This window comes from Seriola aureovittata, chromosome 18, assembly GCF_021018895.1.
Source record: "Seriola aureovittata isolate HTS-2021-v1 ecotype China chromosome 18, ASM2101889v1, whole genome shotgun sequence".
In the NCBI taxonomy this organism is placed as follows: Eukaryota; Metazoa; Chordata; class Actinopteri; order Carangiformes; family Carangidae; genus Seriola; species Seriola aureovittata.
Genome location: NC_079381.1, coordinates 19018797 through 19040684, shown reverse-complemented (window position 1 = coordinate 19040684; position 21888 = coordinate 19018797). Strand labels below are relative to the sequence as shown.

At 41.2% G+C, this 21888-nt stretch overlaps 1 protein-coding gene across 1 annotated transcript in view; it reads right to left on the bottom strand.

Annotated features, from left to right (window-relative positions):
* Positions 1-21888, bottom strand: part of lamc3 (laminin, gamma 3) — a 95508-nt gene that overhangs the window by 33788 nt on the left and 39832 nt on the right. Inside the window, exons 5-10 of the mRNA XM_056404170.1 lie at positions 21082-21270; positions 19922-20039; positions 15305-15403; positions 14276-14412; positions 13863-13982; positions 5396-5594 (exon numbers count right to left, since the gene is read on the bottom strand). Of these exons, the coding sequence (XP_056260145.1) occupies positions 5396-5594; positions 13863-13982; positions 14276-14412; positions 15305-15403; positions 19922-20039; positions 21082-21270 (862 nt within the window). The remainder of the gene's footprint in view (positions 1-5395; positions 5595-13862; positions 13983-14275; positions 14413-15304; positions 15404-19921; positions 20040-21081; positions 21271-21888) is intronic.

Below are 21888 nucleotides of genomic sequence, written 5' to 3'. Positions count from 1 at the left end.
TTGAAAAACAGGGTCACCTCGGCTTTTATAAGGGGTATGAAGGAGAGTCTGTTCAGCAGAACTAAGAGCCTGATCGGCCATGTAAGAAAGGAAGTCAGTATGTGGAAGTGGACTGGAAGCCAGTGCAGAGAGGAGCGAGTGTGTGATCTCTTAGGATTTCTAGTGAAATGCATTCTGGGCAGTTTGATGGTTCAAAGACGTTTGCTTCGAACAGGTGAAAAAAAGTTAGTAAGTTAGTAATGCTAATCTAAACAAGAGAAAATAAAGCCATGAATAATCATCTCCACCTCAACCTTGGTCACTACAGATCTCAATGTAGCAATGTTCTTCAACTGGAAGCTGATATGATTATCATAAGACAGGGACCGGTCAAAGATGACACAGAAATGTAATTATATTGATTATGCTGAACACAAACACTTGACGACGCAATATACAGCTTGATGCTTGGAATTACATTTTCAGGAGCAATTATAATAGCTTCTCTCTTATTTGCATTTAACTTGAAGGCAGTTGTCAGACACCCAAATTTCAATCAACATCCAAACATTCATTTAAAATGGACAAATGGTTACTCTCAATGGCACCGAACATCCCCTAAAACCGCAAATTGTCTGAATTAAAGCGATCACTGTTGCGTGTCGTTGGTCTTGGCATTCATTCTTTCGTGGTAATTTCAACAAAGGAATTATACCAACTAAAAAGGACGCAGAGAATTTGTGTAGATGTAGAATTTGCTTAATGATATGCAGGATAAAAAACTGATGCAGAGAACGGTTTAGTCTGTCATACTACTATTGCTTTGCCAGTAACACACTCTCTCTTTCCAGTCACCTGATGCTCCAGTTGAAATGGGACTCGCTGCTTTTACCCACCACACAAAAACCAATTTCAGCAAGACTGACCTGTCCTTTGTCAAATTCTGTTTTCCACCACAACAGACAAAAGCACAAGTATATTGACTCCTGCCCAAACTCCCAACAATCGTAGTATTATTCTCAACAACCAACTGCTCTGTGGAGCTTTCATTGTAATCACAGCCTGAATCTGCAGGCTTCCTCTTCACAGCATTCATCAAGTCAGACCTTTCCTCACTCAGGATTCTCGCCAGCTCTCTGCTCATTCTTTAATCATCTCCCATCGGAATTAGTGCTGCTCTCCTCCCAGCAAACTGCAACTTCCACATGAACAACAACACGCTGCAACCCACCTTCTCTCCGACTTCTCCAAAATGTACTATATCAACGCCTTTATAGATACCTTTCAGCAGCAGCCAACAGCCAACTGCCCATTGTTATCGAACAATGGGAGTTTGATCCCAGATGTACGTGGAGGCTCTACAGGACTGTTTTGAGCTAATGGACTGGAACATACTCTGTGGAATACACATAGAAGACAATGCAAGGGGCTTCCCAGCTGGATAACATGTCAATTTCCATGTGGACCCTTAAATTGCATTAAAGAGTTTGTTGTTTTCTTTGGTTCACTTTAAACAAACCCCGGAAAACAAAGAAAATTAAATCCCTTCTTAAGGAAGAAGAGGGCTTCCAGGGCTGGCCTCAGGGAGGAAGTTGGTCTGCGGGCGCTGAAGAAGGAGAATTAAAGATAGAAACACGGCAGCAGAACTGAAGACAAATTGCAACAAAACAGTATGAAGGAGGTGCTGAGTGGGATGAGAAGGATTACTGGCTACAAGACGGCGGCCAAGTGGAGGAAGAGAACAAAAATAGAGCGAATGACTTAAGCCTATTTTTTTTTTTTTCAAAAAAGGTTCAATGTGGACACCGGGCCAACTGCACCCACTCCACCAGGTTTGACGGGCCTTAATGAGAGCTCTCCACAACAATGTGACTGCTCACACTACCGCTTCCCTACAGAATGCCACACCAGGGTTGACAGTCGCTCACGCCTCCTGATTGACCACTTGACCATGAAGGACAAGAAGGGAAAAGGTCGGTTGAGAGCAAAGCGGTGCAAGGAGAACAACTGGGAGTCTCATGTGAGATGAAAGATCTGGTAGAGGATTTCCTGCAGAGAAAGTGGTTTTGGCACAATCATACATTTAGCTGAGGGGTCATTATCAACTGGACTGACGTGAGAAGACTGAATGTTCAGAGCTCATAGTAGGCTTTGACATTTGGGAAGGAACTACATGTTCTAGCACAGTGTCTTTATGGTTTAATGGAGAGGCAGACTGAACAACCTGAAGGAAAGTGCTGATTGACACAATACCTCATCAATACGTTTTTCCAAGTCTGTCTTAATAATCATATACCTATACTAAGTTCCTTAATGGTAGCTGTAATTGTTTCTCCTGGCCATGAAGAGACCACTTCTTAACTTGATGAAGGACAAAATCCACTGTCCTTGTTCTGCAGGAGAAAAAAAAAATCTTAAAGTTAAGCCAAAGCTAGTAGGAGGCTTTAGCTATCTGAGTTAGTCGAATCAAGCGGATATCTTCAAAAGTTACATCCTTCTCTGTATGAAATGACCTCCCTGTGTTACTGTGCCACAGCCATTGCTCGGAAAGAGAGAGAGAGCACCGGGCAGGGGAACAAAAAGACACACTGTACTTGATTTGTCAAATTAATACTGATGAAGCCTCGTTATGTGTTATGTATGTACATTAACTTTAGAATGAATAATTACACAGAATGAGGGCTGTGGAGTTTGTCTACAGTCATATACATGAAGAGATCTCCTCATAGCCAGAGGGAAATCACACTGACTGATAACTTCTTCAATACACAGCACATAAGGGCATGTGGGTATTATTCTGAGAAAAAGTTGAACAAATGTAAACCTTTCCTTTAACTTAACTGCATCTTTTGTTAGGTTGGACAAAAAAAAAACTGAAGCTAAAACAATTAAAACAAGGACATAGCGCAGTAAAAACACAATGCAGGTTGGCAAACTCTCAATCAGCTCTTTAATCTCAGTTTCCAAATAGAGATGCTCATCAACCGTCTACAACACAAACAAACTATTACAAATGACACGTGCCCAACTTAATATAATCTAACAGTACACACCAAGAAAACACAAACAGAAGACTGCTAGCTACGAGTGATGTAAACACCATCAGCTCTGTGTGACAGGAACTGTGTCGCAGCTTGATTTTGATTGCTGCTATCTTTATGACAATATCCAGGCCTCTGATTGCTGCAGCAGTCACAAAGGTGCAGTTGTACTCGAAAACTTAATAAAATCCATACCTACCTGCAAGGTCTAAGTAATGTTAAGATTTGTTAGACCTCGTCACAACGTAGCGGTGAAGCAATCAAAAATACTCATTCACAGGAAATTGCTCTCTGAGTTTATATTTATATGTGTATGTTTCTGCGCATTTGCTACTGGAGGTGTATTAATGTGATTTGATTATTATAAGAACAAAAGTGCGTCTACAGTACATTTAGATGTGGGAGGCTATAGTGTGCATAATACCTAAGTGAGTGAAAACTCATTAAAAACTGCAGCTGTTAACAGCAAAGTGCTGTGGTAGGTCAAAGACATTTTAACTCATCGAGTCATCGATAAAAAAAAAAAATGAAAAAAAAAAATGAACAAAATATTTTGTCCAAACTAAACTTTGCCATTAAGTAAGAAAATTCAGCGAGCTGAATCCTGGCATGTGGGCTGCAGCTGTCCATGCCATATGCATGCAGGGTACATTTCTGCAGAGCTTTGTAGAATCTGAAGAGCACACGCTCTCTCACACACACACGCACGCACACACACGCACGCACACACACACTCACACACACACACACTGTAATTCCCCCTAAGGAATACCATCAACAACAAACCTCTATAGCTTCAAATCTTCTACTCATGAGAACAGATTTCACTCTTTACTCTACATATATGTGCACATTCTTGCATTTTAAGCCTATTAGAGATGTAATGCAAAGCTACTATCTGTATCTGATAGTAAAGATAGAAGCTTCTATTAGCTCTTATTACAGATTCATACTTTTTTTTTATTGCCATTTGTACTTAAATTTACATTATACGTGTAGGTGTACCTACACACAAAAGAGCATAGTGTTTTATCCATGTACCTACAACAATAACATAATAAAGCATTATCCGCATTTTAAAAAAAAAAAAAACACATCTAAAGTGAGTCTAACTAAAAACTGTTTAACTGTGAATGGTCCGGGTGGAAATCAACAGCAGAAACAAAACAGAAGTTTTACCTGTTGGAAATGACAAGCTAGTTACACATTCTTATCCAAAGTATTCATATTTGTTTACATCCGTAATGCTTGTATTACATTCTACTTTTTCTTTGCCCTACTTTCGCATCAAGATCAATAATGTTTCGAATGTCTGTGGCTGCTTGTTTCCAATATGAAACCCTGGTGTTGGCATATTAGGCTGCAAAGGGACCACTCCCCGCATACCGTACCTCCAGGCCACGGACCCGCCTTGCACTCCATCTCGCGCTCTGCATGCCGTCGCTCTAATCCACTTAGCTCTCCTTTCCCTTGCTACGACACGGTCATCCTTCCAGCAGAACCCCTCCCCTCCTCTGCCTCCTGACCTCCCCACTTCAGTCAGAATATCAGACTTACATATATCACCCTGGACAGGTCACCAGTCTATCACAGAGCTGGCATATAGAGAGAAACAACCATTCACGCTCACATTTACACCTACGGGCAATTTAGAGTTGCCAATTAACCTAATCTGCATGTCTGTGGATTGTGGGAGGAAGCCGGAGTACCCAGAGGAAACCCACGGAGGCACGGGGAGAACATGCAGTCTCCACACAGAAAGGCCCAAACCGGGTGGCAGGTTCAAACCCAGAACCTTCTTGCTTCTTACAGTGCTAACCACTGCACCACCGTTTCATGATCATCATTTTATCCACAAAGCACGTGTCACTTGAGTGTAAATTTGCCTGTTGCTACGCTTTAGTATCACTTTCCTAAGGTTTTGGTGACTTTCCACTTCTGCACACATTTCATGTCACTCCGGGTGAGACCATCTGCTAAACGTATAAAATGTAAAACTGGAAATGTAATGCTGCTGCCCTGTACTTGCCAGATCTACATGACAGCCAGCGCATGGGGGAGCTGGCTCATCACTACACTCACATCCCGACATTCTGCTGGGACCATGACAGCACAGTCACAGTCAATGTGGGTGAGGTGTAATCAGTACATGGATGTCCTGGATAGTCTGTACTCTGCAGACTCTCTATATATTGTAACAAGGACAAGTCAGGCAACGGGGAGATTCATAGGTGCAGGGGAAAAACAAACATCCCGACATCCATTCTTATGCACACATTCAGGCAGACGCTTTGGTATTTTCCAGAGAGACACAAGTTCAACAGTAGAAAAACAACAACAAAAAGCACAGACTCACGAAGCCTGAATCCTTCTACCTGACAATGAAGGAGTGCCGTGGAGAGAGGCCGGGGTCATGGTCAAGCACTGGTTGTGGTGAAAGGTCGGCAGACAGGGTGATTCCAGAGCCTTGGAGGAGCAGGGTGACGCGGTCGGGGAGCAGCTCGGAGGTCTCAGAGGTGAAGGTGATGGAGAGGAGCTGGCCGTAGCTGTAGGCTTGGTGACCCAGGAATTTCTCTAATGGGGGATGAGAAGAAGGAGGGGGGGGGTGTTTGAAAGGAGTCAGCTTTATTATTGAAGTCTGAGCCAACTATCTGCCATCTATGTAGTCAACACAGAAATGGAGTTGTATGTAGGGAAGTGTGTAGTGGTAGAAGATGAATTCATTTTGTGCACATTTAGAAATACTATCCCCGCTCCTTTCTCTTTTACTGTGTGTGTGTGTGTGTGTGTGTGTGTGTGTGTTTGTGTGTGTTTGTGAGGGCAGAGGGCTCAGGCTTTTTGAGCCCACACAGAGCACTGCAGGAGTCTATGTGTAATTACCCACCCTCTCATCTCTGGCTCATTACAGCACATTAACAGGACTTCAAAGATCTTACCCCCCCCCCAAACCCCCAAAACTGTCTAAAAGGAAAAACACACACGAGTTGTACTTCTGATATAAAAAGAATAAATAGGCAGGAGTCTCACCAAACCTCTGCAGGGAAATATGAAAAATGTAAACATCATTGTAGAAAGCATCAGTTAGACTCCAAAAATGAACAAATCATAACAATTTCTGTAAAAAAAACAACAACTACGCTGTCATTCTGTGCCAGCTCTGGGTGAGTGAGTGGGCAAAACTGACAGGTTGCATGCTTGGTTGCCACCTTGTTTTTGAGCGTAATCGTGTGTGAAGTACATCCTGAGCTCTTCTGGGGGTTGGGAGGGCTAAGGACTTGAGTGGGTGATTTTGCTTGCGAGAGGCCTCTGGCGTCATTCAGAGCAGTTCAACTGTCTGAGCGTCTAATATCTGCTCAACCGACAGCCCCCTTTTTATCATCTCTTGCATGCCCCTCTGTGCCTTTGCAGCCCACTCTCACTGTGACATCTGCGGCCAAATCAATCAATGACTTTACTCGACCTGCAACACTTTTGGTAAGGGCCTACTTTCTGAAAGTCTGCCTCGAGGTTTCTGGCTGCTGTTGTTAATGTGTTACTCAGTGATGTGTTAAACTAACAAGTTATTACTTTTTAAAGTAAAAAGCAATTACATTATTATTTCAATGAAGTCTAAACCATTGCATAATTTCATGCATTTCATGCTTTAATACATAACACCACTTACTTCACCAGTTCATTTGGTTTATTATACATTATATTTTTTATTCCTACTATATCTTTCAGCTACCATCTCTATGTAGTTTTATATCTCCTCTCTCAAGCTTCTCTCTGGAGCTCTAGTCATAACAGGAAGAGAGCCTCTCTTCTGATTGGCTGACTGTTTTCTGAGTGATCGAATAAAAACAAAGCAGATTTCAGGCCAAGACTCTGAGGAACCAAATCCTGCAAGGCTGGATGGTGGGTCCAGGTAGGCAAGGCTTGGAGCATGGCTGAACACGGTGACTGCTTTGTTGTGACATCACAAAGTTACGCAAGTCCCGACTGCTCGTTTTAAGGCTGAGTTTCTGAATATGGGCTGTGTGCATTTCTCTGTGGACTGAGCACTTTGATATTTTCACAGTATTAATACAGAACCTAGACCTGCTTTATAATCAAAAAAGACATGTAAATCTCACTTTATACAATATGGGACCTTAAATTAAAATGTTTTTATATGAAGTGATGTGTCTCTTTTCTTTCTAATAAGCTGCAAGTGCTCAGATATAAGAAAGCACACCCAGGAGTCAAAGCTGTTGCAGCTTTCTTTCAGTTTCACTACATGAAACAAAACAATCTGCTTCCATCACAGTTCTTAGCTTTAAACCAATTTCAATTCCAGTGAGGATACATGAATAAAATGAAGCCACAAGAGTTCTTTACATTCATCATTCAACTGTGGGATCAGTATTTGTAGAAATGAAAACCAGCCAGTGATGAAAGGGGAAGGCTTTAATTACATGACTAATCAATAGCACTTTCTGTTACTCCAATAAGGCATCATTCATGTTAACTTGACTTCAGAATCAGTAGAAATAGATAATTACAGCCAATCAGGAGCAAGGGGAGCGGCTTAACAACCACCAATCATCACCAGCGAAAGACAAAACACTTTCTCAAGTGAAACGAGCTGTCACAGGTCTCAGTCTAGTGTCATAATCAATACATATTGATGACAAGGAAAAAAAAAAGAAAAAATCAGCCAGTCATGAAGAGAACAGGCTTAGATTAAATCCATCACCACTTAGACAGGAATGCTTTCAATGAGCCCTCTCACATCTAAACATCTTAACAAGTGGAAAAACAAGCAATATGGAAAGGGTGTGGGTTCTAAATGAAAAGACCAATCAATATGCACTCCGACGGGCCAGCACTCATTCCGGGGAAAATTTAGACCTAAACACGTAAATGACTCAAAAGGATGCAGTGATTGGAGTCTGCATTTTATGACTGAGTTGACAAATTCCAAATAAGCCTTTTTCTTACTTCCTGTAACATGCATGTATGGATTACATTCACATTTATTCATTTAGAAGACGCTGACTAAAGAAGATGATTAACATTACCTAAAAAAAAAACAACTGGATAAAAATTTGCTGAAATGAGTAAGACAACTTTTTATTTATTTAATATAGACAAATCTGGATTTAAAGGAAAGACATAAAGCTTTATATTTATTCTTCCACTGTTATTATTTAACCAACTGAATTCTTTATTCATGCATTCAGTTATATTTTTGACTTTGCCAAACCTTTGTGCAAAATTACTTAGACATCATCTCTGCAACCTCATCTCTAAGATGCTGCACTCAGTCACTCAGACACACACACATACACGTTGCTTAAGCTGCACTCAACAGATCAGCATCTGCCAGCAGATGATCACTGAGCATTAAGTTTATAAATGAGAACAGTCTCAGCAGAGCCACAATTTTTTTGGCGCAGAAAAGAGGCAATTATGTGTATTTGGGGAGTGACGCACTGTAATAATGAATAATGCAAGAAACTCATGTTCACAGAAAATAAGAGTCAACAGATATTACTTTTGAAATGATTAATAGGAAATATATACCGTGCATTCCTTGCATAACGGTGGGTAATGAGCCCAGTAATACTATTGTGTGACTAAGCTAATATTCTCTCCTAAACTGCTCCCTTATGGTTGTGAGTGGTTATGTTTCAGGTGGAGCTTGCTGGCCATTACACTGCTGGGGTTTGATTCGCGTCAGTGTGGTTCCCGGGTGTTCTTTCTTTCTGTCTGTGAGGACAGAGGTACCAAAGCAATAATTACTCACAACCCTAATAGACCATCCAACAATGGGGACCACTGGCGGGCCTCTCTCCAAAGTAATGAATCACTATAAAAAACAATGAAGGGATTATTCATGTGTAAGTCTGATCTACTGTCCGTGTATCGCCGTGGATTTATATTCATTATTTTAATTCATGTGACAAATAGGAGAGACTTAAAAAGTTTAGCAATCTCTAAATACCACAGCGTGCAAGCTGTGGGAGAATGTACTGTGTCTCCCCTCACAACTGAGATTCACATTGTCTTTGTTACATGAATGTCAAAAGGTAAAAACCTGGCTACCAGTATATGTTTAGGTCACTGCTTAGCGTGTTATACCTTGGTTGTCTAACCCTTAGAAAAATTGAAGTGTAAAAAATTAGTAAGTTGTGGTTTTATGAGGGTTATGTGCCAGGCAACCAGTGGAGTCTGCAGGAAGTCACTACACCAAGCCAAGAAACAGTCCCGTGTATAATCCCCAATAAAAACCACAACTTCGGTTTTTGTACTCATTACTCTTGATTGGACAAACAGGCTACTTTAAGATGTCAACTTGGGCTCTTGCAAGTGAAAAATTAAAAACAGATTAATTGGCAATAAAAAGTTAAGTGTTGCACTCCAGGGTTAGTCAAAATAAATGATGCATGTGCATACTCTATTTCCATTTTGTTTCTATGAGTGTGTCAGATTGGTCTGAAGTCCACTGTGCTGCTGTTGACACTCTGCCAGGGAAACAGAGCTGCCATCACAGCAAGTGATAGATGCCTGTATAACTTTTGGGGAATGGTGGAGGAGCTCACGATCAATCGATGGTTTAGACTTTGCTCAAACCAAATTAAATAAACTCCATTTCAATTAAATCACCGACGCATCACACAAACTCAAAGTCCCAGTGAGGCTCTAACATCGACCACCACGCAGACAGTCTGAGGGCAAAGGCTGGATGGACAAACTTTAAACTTTTAAACAGGTCCAATACTGTCAAGACACTTAACTGCACTGCCTGCAGTCACAAGATATACGTGACCCGAAACCTCATTACACATAAGGAGGATTCATTCATATACAAGGACACTGCCAAAGCAATATACATTACATATGCGTATGCAGACTGACACATACAAAACCAATAGTGATGATTTATCTCTGATCTGGAAGGAAACAGGGGCCAGAGTGGAGTGTTGAGCAGAGTGAACCTGGGCTCGAGTGGGAGCAGAGATCAACTCTGAGGACTTGTCTCAGCTCTGAGGGTTCTTATCCAACCCACACCGCAGAGGTTTGGCACAAATGTAAATGAGGTAGTCATACTGTTCTTTTATTAGTGGGTGTTTAGACCTTAAAAAGGGCTGTGTTCAAATACAAGGTGCTTTGTTGGTGTGGGCGTGTTGCCACATGTGCATGTGAAATGGATCCAGGAAGTGTAATTTCAGTTATACATGAGGCTTATGAAGAAAGTTTTTAGAAAGTTATTAAGGCTGCAATTGTTTTAGCCTGTCTCAACAATTAAAACATACTGTGCTAGGAATATGTCACTAATGTTATATAAAGGGGCTATTTGTAGGTTTTCTCTGCTGCTGAACATGGTTTCTTGTTGGGAGTGGGTGGTGGTGATTGTCGCTTGACAAGAGCTTTGGTCATCAAGACAAGAGGTTATTATACATCCTCTGAGCAGCGCTATGTCTTCAGGGCAGATTGGAGGCTAGAGTGCGTCACTATCGGAAAGGTAGCTAAGCTGGTTAGCGTGCTAACTTCAGTAGAAGAAGAGACGTGATAGAGACAAGAGTTAACATTGGTGTTGCTTTCTACCACTGGAGACGGCTCGTGGCAAGTAAAGGAATGAAATTTGATGCTGAACTCGCAATGTTTCTTCTAGACTGGTAATGCTAACGTTGGCTAAGAAGCAATAGCAAAACTTACAAATAGCTCCTTTAAGTAATCTACCAGGAATGTATGATTGTGTTTGATTGGTCAATAAAGTTCATTGTGGAATGCCTATTTTGTTTGCATTGAATTGAATTGTAGCAAGTCGTGCCATGTGATTTTGCCTGAGCGTTCAGTGTTGGCACCTCCATGCTTCCAGTGATGTGGGCTGGCACGATAACCCCAGCAGCTTTAATCAAAGGGCTGGACAGATCGCCTAACCCATCTGAAATCCATTCATCCTGCATTTTTCTGACTTTACAACTGGAAGGACAGCGTCTGACAATTTTCTGTCGACTTTCGAAAACAGAAAATCTATCAATCAGATGTACACGGTGACTGATGAATTTCTTTCTGAAGCTCTGTTTCTCAACCACAAATGAGAATTAGGAGGCTACCCGGAAGATTCACTGTGTCAGGACAGCAGTGGGATGCAGCCAGAAGAGGGCTACGATGGCAGGCTTTTCACCAGGCCATTGAGTGAGGCTATTTGGAAAGAGAATCAACATTTTGATTTCAAAATGTGGTGATACGACAAATCGCACACCTGAGTTTGTTTCAAGCAGACCAAACTGTTTCCTCTCCCACTCGAGCCTCACTTAAGTACTCACTCACTTTCTGAGCCAGTTGACTTTACCCCTGCTTCTCTTCCTCCGCACTCCATACTCCTTCCCTCCCTACTTCTATCTCTCCCCACTCAATTTTCTAATTTTCCTTTACTGCATCTCCTTTCTGTTTTGCTCATTCTTCCAGTTGACAAGGCCTCCAGACTGGATTACATGCAGGCCTGCGTGCAGGTAGCGCTCAGGTTGTGTGAAGCTGCAATTGCCGCTTGAATCGAAGTGACAGGTAGCCTGGAGCTGCTCTCGTGGATCTTTGCTCTTCTTTTCCTCCTCCACTCCTCAAATGAACACAAGAGCAGCCATATGATGCTCTCTTGCCTTCTACTAGAGGGTTATTTCATTAAAATTCTGTCTATCTTCTCCTTCTTCTTCTCTTCTTTTCCTCTTTTATTTCAGTCTCCCTGCTGCTTCAGGCTTAGCAGGTTGGCCTGTGCTGCAGATATGAAAAGGATCAACATTGCAAGCTTCTCAACAGATGGCTGTAAGGATTTATGTTAGATGATGTCCCCTTCAGCATGAAGCGCTGCTCAGCCAAGAGAGCCACAGTTACTGTCCAGCAGATTCAAGTGGTGACCACGGTTGTTGGAGGCAGGTCAAAGCAACTGTTTAGGGAGGTACTTCATGTTTGTCTATGATAGTTCCTGGCAGCTGCGCTCAAGTGTTCAGTCTGTTGAGTCACCACAGGGACTTGATCTCCGCCTGTGTCAACTGTCAAGCAGATGTCCAGGATCAGGAATGTTCCCAAGAGCATGCACATACACATACACATTCACTGAAAACTCCCTACATAGATTTATCACTTGACACACTAGTGCTGAAGGGAAAATAGGAGGGGAGGACAATCGAAGACGTTAAAAAAATGAAGTGTTTTCAGGCTGTGAAAAAGAGGGTGCAACTCTGAGGTCCTGACAGACGTAAGCGTAACGTCGGACTGCTTGTCAAATGAACTTCTTTGTCTCTCCCTTTTTCTTTTCACTTTTATTCTGGCACTCTCCCCGTCTGGTCCAACAACTCCTTGTCAAACAATATAGAGAAAAAATCTGTGACGTCTTGTCCAAGCATCGGCTAATATTTCTGGAGCCAGGTGAGCTACATGGATTCCAAAATACTCCTCTCTCTTGCTTCAAAAGCTCAATAAAAAAAAAAAAATGATGATTGAATCCTGTGCTGTATGTGGCAGCTTAAGCCCAAGACAAACTACGGTGACAAATGCGTTCATGGGAATCACAGAATTGCAGTTTGTATTATGTTTGACATGGAGTTGTCACTCAGAATTATCTCTTACTTTGTTGAAGAACACAGTGGAGAGATTTCAGCAACAAATACAAGTTAAAAGCAAAAAAGAGCAGAGGCAGTGGCAGTGTGAGAGAGAATTCCAGAGCTACTTCCAAAGCCTCTGCCGCTCTGGTCTAATCTTTAAAGTAACTATACACATGCACCACTACAAAAAAAAAAAAAGAGGCGAGAGAAAATGAGATCATTAATAGGGATGGCAAGGCAATAGATTTGTGCATTTATTATGTGGAGAAACAACATAAACAAGCACTGGGCGAAGTAGATAAGCAGCCTGCCACAAAGCTGCTCTCGGCCAGTTGGGCCACTAATCTGTGTGGCCTTCAGAGACATCACTATAGACTCTATGAAGAAGAAAGCTACTTAAAAAAAACATTATTAACTATGTGCATTTATAATTACACATATATACATCAGAGCAAGCGCGCATTCGTTATGGACTTATGCTCATTTCACGTGAACACACGCACATACACACACATACACACACGCACGCATGCACAAAAACGTCTATCTATATCTAGCTGTGCATTATAATGACATTCTGCAAATTATGCCTGACCACCGGGCTTTGTCACATCCTCTTTCAGCTGTGAGCAATTCGTCTTTCTAAAAAAAGATGCCTCCAGATGGAGTCGTTCTTTGTGATTTGTGCGCGTTTTGGGCATTAAACCTCCAGGATGTGGAGTTAATGAGATTGCTCCTGTTTTGCTTCTGGCTGCGAACTGCACGGCGGCCAAAGGGGATGTGAGTTGATGCCTAGAACCGACTTAGTGGGGACAAGAAGAAACCAAGCCAATTTTCACTTTGTTGCCTCTCCAGCATGGCCAAGACATCCAATTCCATCAGGCCTTTGCTGCCGGGGCAGCTGATAGAAATGGGCCCTAAGTCCTGTAGCTGGGCCAGATTATTCCCTTATCTTCTAATGGCTCTGATAAGGGATTGGAAGAAGTGGTGTCAGAATAACCGCTGTATGACCCACTGCCAAAGACCCTGATTAATCTCACTAAGGAACAACAGGAACAAGCTATGGGTGTTACAGATGCTGAACTAACACTAATATAATTTACATATTTGCTAGAACAGCAACAACTGCAGATTTATTATCTAATAACACAACTGTCAGAAACACGAAAATATCTTCACTCGGGCTGTAACCCACCCGTTTGAGCCAACCTGAGGGAGCGACCTGTCCTCCACTGTCCAATTCAAATCTCTGTTATTTTCCTTTCTGACTCACCGGGAGCTTTGTAGAAGCCAATGTCTTCCTCACTAAGAGGCAGCAGGTAGACTTCACCTTCCTTCCACAGTAGGGGGTACTCCTGCCCCCCAGTGAACTCTCCCAGCCAGCTGTCCTGATCTGGAAGTTAAAGAGGACATTTCAAAACATGAATCATAGCGATTCTCCTCAGTATCACAGAGCATCAGCATATATATGGTAAATACTGGTGTTCAGGAAGAGTATAAATGTTTGTGTTCTCCTAGGGGATATGTCCACATTGTTTTGATTTTATTATCTGTGATTTATGTTTTCTCCTGATTTATGAGGATGAGAATTCAGAGAGAACAAAACATTATTGGTCTTGTTAATTTCATTTGGGTATCTTGTTAACAACAGGACCTGACTAATAGCTGCTGAGCCCGGGACAATACCTTCAATAAAGTCAGAAGTGATGTTGACAGCAGCGTAGTGACCTGAGGAGGAACAGGCCAGGGAGTGACCAAAGCAGAAACAAGGTTGGCAGCCCGCTGGGTTTTCTTGTTGTAAGTTGAAAAAGCCAGGCTTGCATCTGTAGGTACACACACATACACACACACAGCCTCATGCATAAAAAAAAAAAAGTTATTAACATGCAGATCCTGCACACACGTTTCATTGCAGCTATTTGCCACATCCTTGCCATGGTGTTATTCTTACTAATCTCTTTAAGTTGTTCTGACTGCAGCAGTCGGGGATGCTGCTAGCTGCAGACGGCGGTGTTAAGGAAGAATGGACCAAATGGAGCCCAGCTGCAGAGACCCTGAGCTCTGACCTACAGACACTGGCTGGCATATGGGTGGGAAGGGGAACACTGCTAAAAATCAGCCACTACACTAGTCACATTACACAGGAGAGGGGCCTGCTCAACGAGCCATGAAATCAGCAAAAAAAGTCAACAAACAGGGAGCACAGAATTATTCAGTAGTTGGAGACCTGGGGCTGTGTGTATTGCTAATGTCACAGTGAGTTTATCTGTTTGATCCTGCATCCCAGAGAGAACCAGATAGAAACAGACAGGGAGAAGCAGGGACTTGGTTATTGACATATTGTAACAGTCATATTCACTGTCCAAGGAGGCAAAATGACGGATAGTCCCCAAAACTTAGAGGATTTTTAGAAAAAACCTTCCCAAACCTTTTCTATTTACCATTCTGCTGCACCTGTACGATCTGCTGGGTTTAATATACTCAATTTTTTATTTTAAAACAAATAAATCTTACATTAATATTAAATCTAGGAGTGATAATCAAAGTAATAAAAACATCAAATCATTATCAAAAACACTTGTCACACACTTCTGTATATAAACTGATGAAACATTAGTAATGTCTTTGTTTGTTTCAATGTGCAACATCAGTTGCCTTAGTAACCACAGGTCATGTACACGCATACATGACGCAAGCAATAAGCTTTTAACACACCTGTCACAGGCCTGTCCCTCCACGTTTGGCTTGCAGTGACAACGTCCATCCAGAGGAGAGCAGTCACCCACGCTCCCGCTGGGGTCACACTCACACGGCCTGCAGACAGAATGTGACGTGAAAATGTAACATTTGAATCCACTACACTTAGTGGACATGCACATTTGGGGGAAAAATGTATTGTTGACTGGGAAGGACCAAGAGTGTTAGAGACAAGGACAATTTAATGTGACGACTTTTCCATAAGAATATTCTCTATTTGCATGCCCCACCCCCACACTTCCAGATCACAGATGGTCAGCTATGCAACAGCAACTCTGCAACCAGTGGGGTGTCTTGCTCAAGGACTCTTCAACAACATGGATACTTGTCTTGAGGCTCGAACCTGTGCATCCAAAATAACTAAGCCAACCCAGGCAATGTGTTTTTGTCATCTCTGCCCTGATTCAAAAAGCACAACAAGGCTTCCTGTAACAAATCATCAAAACTGAGATGCTTGATAGCACACAATCCATCATGCAAAATTTAGAGGCTGTGCAAACAACCTTGATAAAAGCAAGTGAGTAGGTGTATGGGTCAGCAGGGTCTCGGATTATGTGAAAATGTGTTTGATCACCTTCATTGATTGATTACTTTTGTTTGAAACTGTAACACAGAATCTACTTTTTAATGACGTGCTATTACAAATAATTCAATTATCCTAAGGCAAGCCGACTCTGCTTGTTTCTGCTCCAGTGGTCTGAGTAATTCACACCTCAACTCAACAGCCTGATTTTGCTGCATGAATGAGAGAAAGAGATGTGTTTGTGTGCATACATGTTGGCATGTGTGTATGCATACATGTGTGTACAGAAAAGGTTTTTGCTGTGAGAATAGTAAAATGAGGGTCAAATATAATCTAATAACACACTATTGCACATGTTGATTTATAAATTTGTTATTGCTAAAACCTGTGATACTCAAAAAAAGAAATGGGTTTCAAGTGCTAAACATAGGATCTTATTCAGCAATGATTTTTAATAAAGACGCCCTCATCCTGAACCTCAATTTAAAGGGGCTATTTCTAAGTTTTCTCTGCCACCAAATGTGGTTTCTTGCTGGAAGTGGGTAGTGGTAATTGGCGCTTGACAAGACAAAATAGCTGCTAATGCTAACATTAGCTGTGTAGCAATAGTAAAATGTACAAATACCTCCTTTAAACTTGCATCAATGTTGTTTTTAGGCAGCAGAAATCAGATGTAAACACAACTCTTACATATTCTTATCTATTAAGCTGATATGGCAAAGATGTTAGCTAACAATTCCTTACACATCCATCGGATATGGAGCAACATTGCCAATCATTCAGAGCTGTGTTTTTGGCGGCTTAGCTAATGTTAGTCCAATATTCACTCTCATTTTAGCTCTAGCTTGGTCTCCACCAGCCCTTGAGAAAAATATCTGTCTCTTTATCTTAAGCTAACATCTTTTTTTAGCTTCAAAATATTTCCACTATGTTCATAAGATAGTCTCTAACTTTGCTACTGGACAGGAAGTGTACAATAGGTTTTTAGAGCTATTAGCTGAAAAAGCTGGCTGTTGTGACTTGAAACAACATTTGACGAGAGAAGTGAGAGTGAACCTGAACCTGAACATAAAAGTTGGGGGCTGTAAAATCAAAACAATTAGCAGAGAGATGCTAAAAAGCTCTGCAGAGCTGAGGGGAACCGCAGAGTTTTGTAATTGTCTGTGGGGTCATAACTATGAGCGACCCCTTTCACATTACATGTAGTCATTAGATCCATTATTCATGTAAAAATATTTATTAGAGCAGCTTTAAAGTCACAAGAATAAATATCAAAACCTTTTCATCTACATTGTTTGTCAAAGCTAAAACTGAATGTCTGTTTAGCAGTCAGTGGTGGTAGAAATAATATTAACACCAAACAGTCATTGATATGCAATTCAGTACCATCACAATTTAGCATTCCCAAGACAGGTAAAGGGGGTCAGGGAGAGCCAGGGTGGACTTCTTATGAATATAAATACTACAACATATTTCTCACATGCACACACACATATGCACTACAATATGCATTTAAATGCCAGCTCATGTGCACACATACTTGGTAAGAGAGTGATCAGGTCAGAGAGAGTTGATATTTTCTTTTCATCATCAAAATATATGTCAGGTCAGCGCATTGCAAGCCGCAACAAAGGACGCAGAAAAACACCCAGGCCAGGTAGGTGAGCGTGCAAAGGTGCAAGAGGTAATTCACTCTCACATCTTAGGAATAAAAGCAACTCTGCCTATCTTAAAATCAGTTTAACCCACCGAGCTTGTTCTTGTAGCATAATGAAACGATGAAAATCAGAGCCAAGTACAAATATAGAAAAACAATAGTCCAATAGATTTACTACTTTGTTGTTATTCCGGGCACCAACTTGATTAATAGAGAACAATTGCGAAATATTTTTCCAATCAGTGATTAGTTTGTTTCTGTGAGAAAACACCAAACTCGATCTGTTTGAATAAATGGAATTACACAAAAATGTCATTATTGAAGTGAAGGGCTGGAATTAGCAAGTATTACTAGGTTAAATTATCAATCATCTATAAATAGCCCATTAATAATTAGTTGGTGACAGTAAAAAGAGATCACTTTGGGTTTTGGTCAGAGAAACCAGAATAACATGGGAATGTATCCAACACTAACCTTAGATGTAACTCGTTAAGAATTCAATTATCTGTGGAGGAGAAATTGTTCAGGCTAAGTTTCTCCTTGGGGTTTGGCTGCAGCTAAAGCTCTTCTCTGAAGTTTCTGAAGGCAGCGAGGCTGGATCCAGTCACCATGGTAACAGATAGAGGAGACTGCATGGTCTCCGGCTTGGTTCTAAGTAATCTTCAAACACCAGATCTCGTTCTCCTGTTGGTCAGGACTGCTGGGTGGATGACCACAACATCCACAATGTGCAGCAGGAGGGAATTCATAAAAGTTGGAGTTATTTGAGAACAGACAGTGGCAGGCCGGTCTTTGTTTTAGATTAATAAAGAGTGATAAATAGTGGTGTTCTGATTTACTTTATAATGTTATACATCTACACATATATACACATATATAATGATTAACTAAACTGGAACTATTTTGGTAATGCAAATATGCTGTAAATCGAGGCCATATCTCTAAGATGCAAAAAGATGTACATGTACTGTATCTAGAAAACACTGGTTTGATGCAAAAAACTATTTGTATTGTGAAAGACTTGGGCTTTGAGGCCAGATTCAGCAACTTGGCCAAACAAAAGATGGTTCACCGTGAAACGAACACTTTTTGTTTATTGGCTGCTCCTTATAAATTTGAAACGGCAAACTTGCTAGCAAACATTTGCCTATTTACAAATCAAGGAGACAAACAACATTAGGATTCCTTTGGGGTCATGTTTTTAAATGGCTTTACGAATGCAAGTCAAATAATCACTCTCCTTTCAGCTCTGTTTTAGTTTTCTACCAGCTCCTGAGGCAAGTTAATGATTCTTTAGCTGCTAAATGCTCCACAATGTACACCTGGTGGCTAACCTCATCGCTCTGCTGTCTGCAGGGTATAACGACAGCAGCAGGATGGAGCTAGAACACATAAAACCAAAACAATCAGCTGAAAGGCACAGAAAAGCTCTGTCGAGTTGAGGGGAACATTCTCTGTGGGTTTGTCACAACAAGCGATCCCTCTCACATTACACACAGCACACAGTCATCGATCCATGGCTAAAACTTTTATTTAACTTTGTCTTTATATAATATTTGGCTATCGTGAATATGTATTTCACATAACCAACCAATTACTATTGTGAACTCGTGGATTCCCCTGAACGTTTAACACTTATACCTGTAGAATGCATTAGAAATTAAATGCAAACAATACGGATTTACGTAATATAAATAAGACTTCAAATAATTACATCAAGCCTGCTTCATTAAATACATACAAATAAAAAGTGTTATGGAGCAATGGTGATTGATCTGATTGGGTGAACATCAACACTGTCCTGCTATCTTGTCAGATAAGAGGAATCTCATGGATAATTGAAGTAAGGAGATGATATTGACTGAAGAACTCAGCAAATATGTGCATTATGTGTAAAAGAAGCAGAGAAGAACAACATATAGGAATTTTAGAGATGAAATAAAATACTCTGTTGTGAGTTAGCTTGAAATGTTTGCTGAAATCTTAATTAAATCAAAAATGTTGATTTACCCACAATTCATGTTTCCATGTGGAAAATTACAGCAGTCTGTATTGTTAGAACAGTTGTTAGCAGTTTGATACTGTATTTGGCGCATCCTGGTGCCCACAGATAAGAAGGCCACTAATTCACAGTGGCGTCACATTGAGAAATGAGAATCCTCTTGTTTACAGCTGCTTTGTAGTTTGATAAATTCAGGCTTGGGGAAGTTAGATGGGTACTGCAAAACAGCTAATTTATTCAACAATGTCTGTCTGTTTATCTGGACTACTTATATCTTTTTCCTTTTCGTTTGTCTATTTAGTTCATTTTTAAATCTGTTATTTTCTAAGTTTTGTGTGTCCTGCGTGTCAACATGTCTGTGTATCTGTGTTTATGACTATGCGTGTTGCTCACCTGCAGCCACCAGGACCAAGCGAGTGAAAGCCAGCCCGACACGTGTCACACTTCTCCCCTGTCACGCCAACTCGACACGCACACCTTCCCTCTACATCACACTGCAGACTCACTGAGCCTAAAAGGGACAGCAGATGGATCATGGAGGAGGAAGACAGAAGAACAGAGAATGAAAGGGGTACACAAAGGGAAGGAGGACAAAAGGAGGACTATTTTCAAGAAAATGGAAAATCTCAGAACCAATGAAGTGTTATTGGTAAATTATACAAAATGGGTCAATATATCATTAATAATTTGTCATTGCGGGAATAACTGAACGCCTGGTACTGGATTCCTGTTGAAAAAGCTTAGTTTATTACCTTTCAACCATACTGTAGCTGACATACTGTAGCTTTAGTTAATGGAGAGAAAAGACCAGCTGGGGCGTTGCGGACATGAGAGAAAATGGAAGGCTGATGGAGTCGGCTATAACCTTTGATCAATATAATGGACTCCAACAGCTCTGTGCAATCACCTTACACTATTTAGGGAAAGTCAGAAGAAAAGATAACTATGTATATTTGTTCATTTCTCCCTCTGGTTCTCTCTCTTTACACTGAGGATGGTGTAATTAGGAGGCCAAACATTTAATGTCCCTTCACCTAAAATTAGACTGTGTTTAATGAACAAGAATGAGCCTCTTCACTGATAACACTCAGTGAGTCAACTGGATCAATTTACAACAGCGGGGCTGAGTAAAGTCATGGATTTCTTTAATGGTCATTTGGGAAGCTAAACCGAGGATAAATCTGATGAGATGCGCAAGACATGAGAGGAACAAGATTGTATAAATAATGAATTAGAAAAGATTCTACTTTTAGGCAAGGTTTGGCAAGTTGAGTAGTCGATGAGTTAGACTAAATATTAATACAGAGTTATTAATGATTTAAAAACATTTGGCCATAAAATTTGCAACAATTAATCTTTGGAGTCTTTTTAGTCTGTAGCTAAATCTTGCTTATGGTGCCATATTGTGCCAATACAGCATTCCAATTTAGCCATAATTAAATTTGCTCATACCAGGGAAGACAAAAGTAGTGAGTAATGACGTTGGCGTGGATTATAATTAGGGTTCTTAAATTATTATCAAAACAATTAAGGGTTCTGTGTCTGCAGTTTACCATTGATGTTGCAGCTGCAGGGAAGGCAGGGCTCCTCCGGAGATTTCCTGTAGTGGCTCTCTCTGCAGCGCTCACAATGGGGCCCGTCAGTGTTGTCTCTGCAGCTCACACAGCGCCCCCCACTGCCAGTGCTGCGGTACTGCTCCATGTCAAACACGCACTCGTCAGATCTCCCACTGCAGTTACACTCTATGAGCGAGGGAAGGAGAGCAAGAGAGAGAAAGAGCAAGAGGTCAAGTGAGGAGAGACGTGGAGAAAGAGGAAAGAGCACAGCCGTGGGGGGAAAGCAGGCAGAAGAGGCAACGGGGTAAAAAGCGAGAAGACAGAAATAGACAAAGGGGAGAGACGGAGGGAGGGTATATGTGTGAGAGATTATGCGTTCTGGGATTGGATCATAATTTAGAGGCTCGTTGCTAATCTCATTTCACACAGGCCTAATGAGGAGCCAATCGGCTGTCAGGGGGCACTTAGATAACAGTAATTCATGTTTATACAAGAGCAAATTACTCAGCTGATAACACACCATCACAGCTCTCATACCCCTCACATCAAATCCCTCCTTAGTTTACCAGTTACCCTGAGGGGGGATTTAGGTGAAATTGCCCATTTTATTATGAATCAAGCTGTCTGCTGTGCTGGCAATAACTATATGATTATTCCTTCCTGTTAATAAAGAGTCTCAACAGGGTTCACCTTATTTGAAAGATAAAAAATGATCACCAGTTGCTTTAAAACCTAATGTACAGACTTGAGATCGGTGGTGAAAATCTTAAGAGAGTTATGTGTTTCATTTGGCTTCAACTAATT